At 35.3% G+C, this 12,021-nt stretch overlaps 1 protein-coding gene across 1 annotated transcript; it reads left to right on the top strand.

The window, feature by feature from the left end:
- Nucleotides 1-2,562: 2,562 nt before the first annotated feature.
- Nucleotides 2,563-3,396, top strand: LOC148691609 (uncharacterized). Its single transcript, XM_088683359.1, has 2 exons — nt 2,563-2,961; nt 3,073-3,396. The coding sequence occupies exons 1-2, from the start codon at nt 2,563-2,565 to the stop codon at nt 3,394-3,396; spliced, it is 723 nt and encodes a 240-aa protein (XP_088539485.1).
- Nucleotides 3,397-12,021: the final 8,625 nt, after the last annotated feature.

Below are 12,021 nucleotides of genomic sequence, written 5' to 3'. Positions count from 1 at the left end.
TTGATAAAATGTATGACATGCTTCCGTTGCTTTCGTATATAAATTTTGAATTGTATATGCATGCTAGTCACTAGAAATCCCACATGAATCTCAAAGATTTCCCTTCAAGTGGTATCAGAGCCAAAGGTTTATGTATGATGTGTCCTTTTAGATTTTATGCATATGGGTTTTAATTTTATGTATGTCATATTATTGCTTCATTCAAAATATGTTTATCTTTTGTTTTTTCAAAGTGTTGAAAAATTGTAAATCAAAAGTTGAAAAAGGATATGCAAGAAAAAGTGTTTTTGATGCATGAATGAAGTTTGAGTTTAAATTGTTTTTCATTCAAAATATGTTTATCTTTTGTCTTTTCAAATGTTGAAAATGGTGTATCAATAGTTGAGAAAGATATGTATGCAAAAATGTTTTGGATGCATGAATGAAAAGAGGGTTTAGAAACAAAAATTTTGGGGTTTTATTCCTCAAAGGGGGTTCGGCTAAATGGGAATTTTTTTGTTAGTGTTTGTGTTTTGTTTTGAACCTCACACACACACTTTGAAGCTAGAAAGTAGTGATCTTGTCACTTTTGTTTTTTGGGTTCGAAAAAATCACCAAGAACATACAAATCTTGAAAATATGCTCATGGTTTTGTTCTTGGTGTTCATGGTTTGGTTTTTGGTGAAAATGGTTTTACATGCATTGTTTTGTGGTTATGGATGATGTACATACCATCCATAGCCTACACCAAAATTTAAATTAATACCTAGACTTGTCTAGATATATATTTCCATCACCCTTTTTCCCTAAAGTCCTTAAAGCAAAAATAAGTGACAAACAAGATATATTTTTCTTCTACTTTATGTTGGTTCAATACAAAATTGGGTGAGATATCCCATCCCTTAAATTGTGGCCGGCCACCCTTAGTGGATTTCCCACTTGTGGGGTTTTTGTAATTTAAAAAGTTGTTTTTACTTTTGAGTATTTACGGTTTAACCCCTAACTTTTTCATATTTGCATTTAGGCCCTTACTATTTGTTAAAGTTAAAATGTTTGATTTTAATTGTTTGAACTCAACATAATATTATGCCCATATGCACTAAATCTAATTGTTTATATGTTGCATTCCATTTGATTATTTAATATGATTAAGTAGTTAGAAAATGGGTGACTATGGACTTATGCCTTAAACGATAATTGAGCTATGAGATAAGGTGCTAAAATCAAATTGTTTGAACCTTGGGAATGTGTTTTAATTACTGTTTCAATTGGACCTTGTCACGTTTCGACATTAATCTATCTCTCCCTCTTAGTATGTGTAATTTGTAGGAATTTGTACAAATCGGTTTGTAATTCTTATTACTTCTTAATCTCTTTTAGTTAGTTGATTCCCTCTAGTGCTAGACTAGAGTTTCTTTAACTATTGGTAAGGAGACATAACTAAAAGAGGGTTTTGACATGAGATTCAAGATTAAATGGGTCCAACGCCCTAATAAGCAATGAATGATTGTCTTTCATTTCAAATGGCTCAATGAAAATGTTTTAATTGGATTGAAAAGCACGTAATTAAAATGACACAACCTCCCCGAGATCTTATTCAACAATGTTGGCTCGTTGTTGCAATAACCAAATAAGTCCATGGTCATCCAAGAGCCTAAGATAACTATAAAGTCCAATTTCAAAGGATTGCAAAAACCGTAGTAGTAGTAGTTACTTCCAATATTTGAAAATTTCGTTTTTTGATATTGATTTGTTTTTCTCAAAACAAATAGTGGGAGTATCATACGCTACTAAACTATAATGATTTCAATTAGTAGTTATATATATCTCCAATATTTTGAAAAATGTTTTGATATTGATTTGTTTTATGAAAACGAATAGTGGGGATATCATATGCTACTAATTTCATTAACTTTGGACTAGTAGTTGTAATAGGACAATTTATTTGAATATGTTTAAATAAATAAAATTGATGAGACCTTAAAATCCCTCAACCAACAAAGAATATTAAGTTGATAAACGAGAGATGTTTTGAACATTTCTTCGTAGGCCTTCCACCGTGGTGGGCTCCAATCGTTTGTGACTCATGCACCGGCTTCACCCTATAATGGGGAAGTACAAAGTATGTGCTTACATCCAGGAGGAGTCCATAAACATATGATGAGGTGAGTGTAGACAACAAGTATGACCAACATGATATAATTCTGAGGTTGTGCTTGAACCTCTACATAAACTAAGCATGGTGGGAATAACTTAACTAAGTGCAATGGTGCCAACAAGATATAATTCTGAGGCATTCATTCTCTAGAGGCCAAACTAGATGGGTAATTACAAGAGTTGTAAATGACTAAAGTGTTATTCTCTCATCATTATTTTTGCTAACCAACATGATATAATTCTGAGGTGGGCTTGGTAATGGTGAGTCTCCCATACCCCGCTAAGAGTTCAACATAACTCTCGGATTCTATTGAGGGATATGGAATTTGCAAAAAATGGTGGGTGGTGTCATTCGGTTTAAAGACCCGAATCGTGTGACTTAATCAACAATCAAACTAATTTATTTTATTGATTATGTATTTAGATATGGTTGGAAGCACGTTCGCGAAAATACTCGACAAACATTGCCTAGAGGGGCATAATTTCCCAACCTGGTATCGTAATGTCAAGATTCTCCTAACATTGGAGAAGATTATTTACGTACTTGACAAGCCTTTTCCTGACATACCTCTTGGCCCTGAGGCCACAGAGGATGAACGTGCTAAGTATGACAAGCACGTTGAGGATGATACACAAGCCAAGTGCTATCTGTTGGCTTCCATGAATGAGGAGCTACAGAGACAGCACGAGGGCATGGACAGTGCATTTTCCATAATACTCCATCTTACGGAGTTATATGGTGAAGGGACGCGCAACCGTCGCTTTAACACTGTTTGTGAACTTGTGAAGACCAAGATGGTCAAAGGGGCTCCAGTGCATCAACATGTACTGAAGATGATAGGATTCATAGAACAACTGGAGAACCTAGGTACTCCACTTGACGGGGAATTGGCCTAGGACTTTATATTGGCTTCTCTTCCTGATTCATTTTCGCAGTTCGTAATGAACTACAACATGAATAAGATGGATCATACTCTCTCTGAGTTACTAAATATGTTAGTAATTGCTGAGAAGACTATGAAAGAGAACGTTGTAGGGACTGTTGCAGTAGCCTACAACAAGCCATCCTCTTCCAATCCTAAGCCGTATGGCAAAGGAAAGGGGAAGGAGATAAAGTCTCCCACTCCTAAGCCGAAAGGAGGAGTGAAGAAAAAGAAAAAGGCAATGGAGCCCAAGGGGACTTGCCACCACTGTGGAAAGGAGGGGCATTGGAAGAGGAATTGCAGGTTTTACCTTGCAACTCTTAAGGACAAACCATAAGGTATGGTTTATGTTCTTATCTTCAATTCTAAATGTTAGATCTTCTAAAATATTTATATTTGATATAAAAGGCTAATCACTTGTATAATTGTATATAGGTGAAGAAGCCAAGTAGAAGAGGAACAAGCAAAGGAAAGGTGGAGAAGGGTTCGATCACCATGTTTTTGCTTACTACTTCGGAAGTTTGTTAGGCATTTAAAGATTGTCTTTAAACTCTCTTATTTTGTTAAGAACTTATTATGTGGCTTCATATGATGGATAATCACTAATATTGCCTAAATGTATGAAGGTATTTTAATTAGTCTCTAAAAGTATAGAGCTAATGTCTTTTGTATTAAACATTATGAATGTTTAAATTATCATATTAATGTAATGTGAAGAATGCCTTCTAATATATTATTTCCTTAAAGTAGTGTTATGAATTGAATATTGTCTTGTTGTATCCTAGTTGAGATACAAGATTTATATCACATTATAATGATATAAATAATAAGAAAAACGTTTTCTATGGTTATCACTTAAACCACAATAATCAAGGTCACTCTTGATTCAATTAGTAGTTTTGAACAACTAATTGGGCATTCTTAAAATTGTTTTAAAATGTTAAGTGTGTTAGTGATTAAAACCAAGAAAGAAGTGTCTAAATCTATAAAAGTTTAAAAATTTTAATCACTTAATAACAAGGCATCAACTTAATGAAGGTTGAAACAAATGAGCTTGAAAGGTTTTAAAGCTACTGCACAATGACCTCTACCCGTATATTCCACGTTTATACATTTTTGAATGTATGAAATTATTTCTCATTAAAAGTCATGAGAAATAGTGGGAGGTGTTAAAATGGATATAAACTTGAATATGATTGGTTTATAGTTGTCTAAATAATAATAGCATTTGACTATTATTAAGAGTTTGTAATTTTAATTGTTAAAAGACTCAAGCTCTTCAAAACGTTAAAAATCTATGTTGTGTAACATTCTAAAGAATAGTCTTTGAATGTTGGTTTCGTCAACCTAGCATAAAATGGTTATATGTTGGAAGTTGTCCATCATTCTCTTTTATGAGAACAAGCTAATAACAAAGCATATGGACAAGTTGATGAAACAAAAGGGAATAGTTTCAAAATGAGTCACAACATATAGTTTAACAACAAGACAATCCAAATTCGTCACCTCATGGTTCAAATTCGTCACCTCACGGTTCAAATCATAAAATCACAAAAGGGACACATGTATGGACTTGTGAGTAGATATCCAAAAGTGAAAAAACCATGGGTTATCACTTTAAGATATTACTATATCCCAGGATCAGAACCAAAGCAACTGATAGAGTATTATTGCCTTTAAGAAAGGAACATCAGAGTGGGACTTTGGAAGCGTGCATTCACTTAGGTTACGAACCAAAGTGAAAATAACCCATTTTAACAAATGGAACTTCATAATGGATGAAGTACTAATCATATGAATGTATTGTTAGTATCGTACTACAATGGTCTCAAGGTTGGAGCAAAGTTTGTATAAAGTATACAAACAAAATATATGTCGATATATTGTTTTAGAAACTGCTTCAAAAAGTGTTTTGAAAGGAAGGGGTTCTTTTAGAACCAATGATTGAATCCAAACCATAAGGTCGTTAGTAGGATACTACGACATAATGGGGCGATAGCTCAAGCCATGGAATCAAGGTCTCATCAAGGTATTCGAACACAAGAAAGAGACATCATCAAAATGTTTTAGAAACATTTGATAAGTAAATCCCTTTTAAATTAAAAGGTGATTAATACATAACCAAGTTAACCTACGAGCATAAGCTCACTCAACTAGCATGTATAAGATACACTAGTGATTGACTTTAGTGCAAGTGGGAGATTGTTGGAAATATGCCCTGAAAGTCAATCTTTGGAAGAAACCTTTCAGGACAATGAATTGATGTATATATATGACTCTTATACATCGGAAGGCAAAGATACTAATTAGGACTATCTCAATGAACAAAATATGTCCTAAATAGTGAATCCATGGACAATGGATCGATGGAAGAAGTAACCTAATGATGTTAGATTACAGAGACCTTCTTCTCATAACCATCATGTCCAAAAAGGTTCCTGGTCATAAGGATTGTCGGAGGGATACTGACAATCCATAGACCGGTACATACTATGTCCGCTTCAATTGGAAGGATGGAAAGTCTCATCCCATTCGTGTAGCGACACTAAGACAAGCATATAGGTGCTCATTAAGGGAATGAGTTCACTGAACACAATCGAACGAGAGTACTTGCATGGAGGTCTACTCACATGTCAAGCAAGTAACTCTAATGGTTGGAATAATGTAAGTAATCCTTTGACCTGAGGCATCGTCGTTGTCTTGTGGTTAAGTACTTAATCTTTGATTATGTTAAAGTCATTCCGTTCGCGAGTGTCCAAGGCATCGTTGGGGTTAAGCCACTTAGGCATGAAGGCAAGTGAATGCGCAACAAGGAATCTCTAATCCTCGATAAGAGAGGATGAATACTTTAAGATATGATTCGGGAATCTTCGGCCGAAGTATCGAGCGTAATAAAGGAAAGCGTTCCTATACGTCTCAAATGAATCGTATAAGAAGGAATAATCACATTAGGCGTTTGACATTATAAATCCATACCCTAGTAATGTGATTGAGAGTATTGTATTAGAGAAGGATCGAATTACATTGTAATTCCAACTGAATAGGTTCTCCGAATAACTTCTACATTAGCTTGGGTAGCCATGATATATGGTTAGATGTCACTCATGGCTTGTGAGTTCTTCTAGATGATTAAATGTAGTCATCAAAAGGAAGGTGAATTAAAAGTAAGTTTTAATTCACTAAGTGATTGGATAATCAATTGGATTGGTGCCAATCACCTCACTGCCTTGCTAATTAGAACCTAAAAGATTGTTCACCAATACACTCTTGTAGTGAGTAACTAATGGATGAAGGAAATAATTAATTGGATTAATTAAGTGTTTTGATTAATTTAGAAAGTCTAAAGAAATCATAAAAGCGATAAAGATCGTTTTGGGCTTAAAGAAACGTTCGGGTTTAATTAGGCCCATTGGGCCAAAACCCATTGGGCTTTTATTCAAGCATTGGATGACTTGAAATAATTAAAAGCCCAAAGCCCAAACCAAACACATATGGCCGGCCACCAAGGGAGAGATAGGTCAAAATGTTGACTTGTTTCTTTTGTCTATAAAAGGAACTTTATAACACAAAGTTCATTAGGGTTTTTATGTGTTCTAAATACAACAAAAGAGAAAAGAAAAGCTCTCTCTCTTGAACACAAAGGGCCGGCCACCAAGGGGGTGATTTAACTAATCATCTATACACTCTTTTGGTTATTCCTTCATCTTTCTCATTACAAAGTGGGTGAGGATCTTTAGAGGTTTTCATATCTTTGGAAACTTGAAGAGAACCTAGGAGCACTTACTTTACAAAGTGGAGGAAGCAAGGAGGGAGGCTAGGCTCAAGGAGTTTGAGGAGCAAAGATCTTGAAGGTGGTCCATCCTTGGTCTAAGATCTAGATCAAGAGGTATAAAACTAAACCTCTAGTTTGTTCTTCTTATAAATTTTGTTTTGATGCATCTTATATAAACCTATGCATCTTGAAGGGGATTTGCATGACTATAGCTTTGATAAAATGTATGACATGCTTCCGTTGCTTTCGTATATAAATTTTGAATTGTATATGCATGCTAGTCACTAGAAATCCCACATGAATCTCAAAGATTTCCCTTCACCCCATGATAGGGTGAAGCCGGTGTACAAGTCACAAACGATTGGAGCCCACCACGGTGGAAGGCCACGAAGAGATATTCAAAGCATCTCTCGCTTATCAACTTAATAATGATTTGGTTGAGGGTTTTTAGGTCTCATCACATATAAACATACATTTTAATCCAATTAAAACATTTTGGTCCTATTACAACTATTGGTCCATATGATTGATTTAGTAGTATATAATACTCCCACTATGCTTTTAAAACGGTTTTTAAAGCAAGACTATATGGTACTACTAACATAAGATTTGCATTCATTGATGGACTATATAGTTGCCTTAGGGCCTTAGGATGACTAGGAACCTTTGATTGTTGGAAATGTGCCCTAAAACCAATCATATGATGATACTTTACGGACATTTCAAACTAATGTAGTTTAAATGTAAAGGGCAAAGATTATTGTTTGAGCCGTCTCATATAAATGTTATATGCTTAAACGATAAGTCCAAGGAATATGTGATTGGAAGAATGCGATCTAAAGAAGTTAGATTCATGAGACCATTCTTTCGTTGACACATCCTAAACGTTCCTGATCATAGGATTGTCAATTGGGCATTGACAGTCCGTTAAGATCAGTACGTGCTATGTCTTCTCTCAGGGAGAGTGACTAGTCTCAAGTCATTGGTGTGTGTGACATCAAGACAAGTACGTAGGTGCTCAATAGAGAATGAGTTCACTGAACACGATCAACGAAGAGTTCTCATATTCATGTCACATGAGAACTCATGGTTGGGATAATGCAAATTAGTCTTTTGACCTGAGGCATCACAGTTGTCTTGTGGTTAGGTCCTTAATCTTTGATTATGTCAAAGTCACTCCATCAGGAGGGTGTCCACGGCATCGTTGGGGTTAAGCCACTTAGCCATGGAGGCAAGTGAATGCGCAACAAGGGATCTCTAACCTTCAAACTGTTTGAGGGAGAATACTCTATGATATGATTAAGAATCTTTGGCCAAAGTATGAATGAGATTTAGGAATGTGTTCCAAATCACATTCAAGGTAATCATATAAGCACAAGACTCACATTGGATAGTAGACATGAATAAACTATCAAACCAAACAATGTGGTCAAGAGTATTGTATTAGAGAAAGACCGTATTGCATTTGTAATCCTAAAACTGAATAGGTTCTCCACCTCTTCTGATTAGCTTGGGTAACCATGACATGCTGCTAGGCGTCAACCATGGCTTGTGGAAGCCCTAAAAGTGTATTATCACTAACGGGAGAATTGAAAGTAAGTTTCAATTCACAATCGATTAGAAAGAGTTTTAATCGCCCACTGCCTCGCTAAAAGGAACCTAATGGATCGTTCACCGAGTAAGGTAGAGTTTGAAGAAACAACGGAGATGAGTAATTATAATTAAATGGTTTAATTATTTATCTAAGGCTAGGATTAATTAATATGTTAATTAATCAAACGAATAAGTTCGTTAAAGACCTCGGGTTAGTTTTGGGCCGCAAGGCCCAATGGCATTTGAATGTCAAGCCCATTAACTCAAGTTGTATGACAACTTGAATAAACAAAGGGCTTGAAAGCCCAATAAACCTATAGGCCGGCCATGTTAGAAGAATAGGGCTTTTGGTCCATTAGGTCACTTATTTGAAGGGACTATATAAAGGACTTTATAGCCTAAAATTCATTAAGGGTTATTTTTGGGGAAAGGATGAGAACACAAGCTCTCCTTTCTCTCTAAAATTTCGGCCACCTTGGAGGGATCATCTAGCAATCAAACTCCTCCAAGGTCACTCATTTCTTCTTCATTATGCCTTGGTGATGAATCATTAGAGGTTCTCAATTTTGGGAACTTTGGAGAAACCTTTTCATCCATCCAAATCCATGGATCTAAGATGCAAGGAATGAAGGCCCTCTCTTTGGGTGATTAGCCTTTGCTTATGCAAAGAGGAATCTACAAAGGTATTGATTTCTCAACTCACTTTGTTTTGAGTTGAGTCTTGGTTCACCTATCTACTAGGCTTTGAAGTTCATGGGTTAAGTTTTGTTTTTGAGTGCATATAAACATGATTCCGCCTTTTAATTGTTAATTGCATGTTGTTGATGTTGCTCAAATGAACTTGTTTTTCACAAATTTTCCTTCATTGATTCGATTCAACACGAGCCTAGTGTTGAATCTCGGTCTAGGGATGGTGATTGATTTTAGTTACGCGTTTAATCACATTAAGGCGTGTTGTCTTATTGGGCGTTGGACCCAACTACTCCAATTTCATGCATATAGAATAAAACAAGAAAGGAGTACTTCAAAGTAAATAAGAGCTTATGCTCTTTTACAACAATTGATCAAATCAAATTACTTTAAAGTAAAGAAGAGCTTATGCTCTTTTACAACAATTGATCATATCAAACTACAACCAAAATTTAATCTACACATTCCCATGGTTCAAACAAATTTGAAACGGCCTTTCACATAGCTCAATTATAGTAGGCTTAGGTTCATAATCACCCTTTCTTTAATTAATTAACGCTTTAACTAATTAAACTTGAATGCAACATTTTCATTTGGTTTTTGTATCCATAGAATTGATTTAGATGGAGCTAAATGAAATGAAAATCCAATTCTCATTTAAAGAGACAAAACAATTTTGTTCTCTACCTAATTTGGGCCATAGTGCAATTAACCTCAACTTTTGGGCTATTTTGCAAAAACTTAAACTTTTGGGGTCACTTTGTAAAAACACAAAATTCCACTACTTCATGTAATTACAACTAGAACCCAAAAATTTCCACAAAAGCTAAAACTTCATTAAAGGAGCAAAACAATTTGTCCTTTTAGTGATTTTGGACCTTTACGTAAAAACGTAAACTTTTGGGTCAAAGTACAAATACACAAAAGTATCAAAACTTTATGTAATTGCATAAAAAGCCCCACAAGGACCCTAATTGAGTAGGGTGGCTGGCCATTGAAGCAAAGTATATAAAAAAAATTCAAAGTTTTGTAAGTGGGGTGTGTGAAATGGAATAAATCATTACACACCTACCCACTAAAATTTCTTTAATTTTTCAAAACAAATATCTAAGATATTTAAACATAAGAAATATTTCAAAACAAAAACTTTATGAAATAAATCAAAACTTTGAATCAAAACACCAAACCTTTTGTTCTTGGGAAGAACATATCAAGAACAATGAAGAACATCCATGAAAACCCATAAGAGCTCCATGAACATTCTTCACCCAAAGACATACCAAAACCACTCAAACTTAAGGGAAATAACATACAACCATACTAGGGTACATAGGGGTTCCAAAAGTCACTTTAAAACACTTTTAACAAGTCAAACAAGAACCCAAAAATCCACCCTTTGGATTTGGCCGAATTTCCCCAAAAACATGGCACCAAATTTTAGCTCCAAAATTCATGCTCATATGAACTACATCTACAACATTTGAGATGGCAAATTTTCTAACAAAATTTACATTCAAAGAAGCAAGAATAAAGCTTGTAACAATTACAACATTCAAATCACAAACTATGAACTACAAAACCCAAAAGGATTCACCAACTACTAGACCTAGGCTCTGATACCACTTGAAGGAAGATTTGTGAAAAACAAGTTCATTTGAGCAACATCAACAACATGCAATTAACAATTAAAAGGCGGAATCATGTTTATATGCACTCAAAAACAAAACTTAACCCATGAACTTCAAAGCCTAGTAGATAGGTGAACCAAGACTCAACTCAAAACAAAGTGAGTTGAGAAATCAATACCTTTGTAGATTCCTCTTTGCATAAGCAAAGGCTAATCACCCAAAGAGAGGGCCTTCATTCCTTGCATCTTAGATCCATGGATTTGGATGGATGAAAAGGTTTCTCCAAGTTCCCAAAATTGAGAACCTCTAAGTCTCCACACCAAGGCATATTGAAGAAGAAATGAGTGACCTAGAGGAAGTAAGATTGCTAGATAGTTTCCTCAAGGGTGGCCGGCCATTTCTAGAGAGAAATGAGAGTTTGTGTTTCTCCAATTTCCCCAAAAAAACCCTTAATGAATTTTGGCTATTAAGTCATACTTATTCCTTAATTCATTTGAGTGGCAAACTTGTAAATAAGTCCAAAACCACTCCTTCTCTAACATGGCCGGCCATATGGGATTTATTGGGCTATTTGGGCCTTTGTGAATCATTATTCATTAAGTTGTCACACAACTTAAGTCAATGGACTTGACGTTCGAAGCCCATTGGGCCTTAAGGTCCAAAACTATCCCGAGGTCTTTTAACGAACTTATTCGTTTGATTAATAATCATATTAATTAATCCTTGCCATAAATAATTAAACCATTTAATTATTCTTACTCATCTCCGTTGAATCTTCAATCTCTACCTTACACGGTGTACGATCCATTAGGTTCCTTTTAGCGAGGCAGTGGGCGATTCAAACTCTTTCAAATCGATTGTGAATTGAAACTTACTTTCAATTCTCCCTTTAGTGTTTATACACATTTAGGGCTTCCACAAACCATGGTTGACGCCTAGCAGCATGTCATGGTTACCCAAGCTAATCAGAAGAGGTGGAGAACCTATTCAGTTTTAGGATTACAAATGCAATACGGTCTTTCTCTAATACAATACTCTTGACCACATTGTTTGGTTTGATAGTTTATTCATGTCTACTATCCAATGTGAATTTTGTACTTATATGATTACCTTGAATGTGATCTGGAACGCATTCCAACATCTCATTCATACTCTGGCCAGAGATTCTAAATCATATCATAGAGTATTCTCCCTCAAACAGTTTGAAGGTTAGAGATCCCTTGTTGCGCATTCACTTGCCTCCATGGCTAAGTGGCTTAACCCCGACGATGCCGTGGAC

This window comes from Pyrus communis, chromosome 13 (assembly GCF_041283825.1).
Source record: "Pyrus communis isolate YQ-2024b chromosome 13, ASM4128382v1, whole genome shotgun sequence".
In the NCBI taxonomy this organism is placed as follows: domain Eukaryota; kingdom Viridiplantae; phylum Streptophyta; class Magnoliopsida; order Rosales; family Rosaceae; genus Pyrus; species Pyrus communis.
The sequence above is the reverse complement of the archived record's forward strand: the minus strand, read 5'-3'. Positions and strand labels throughout refer to the sequence as shown.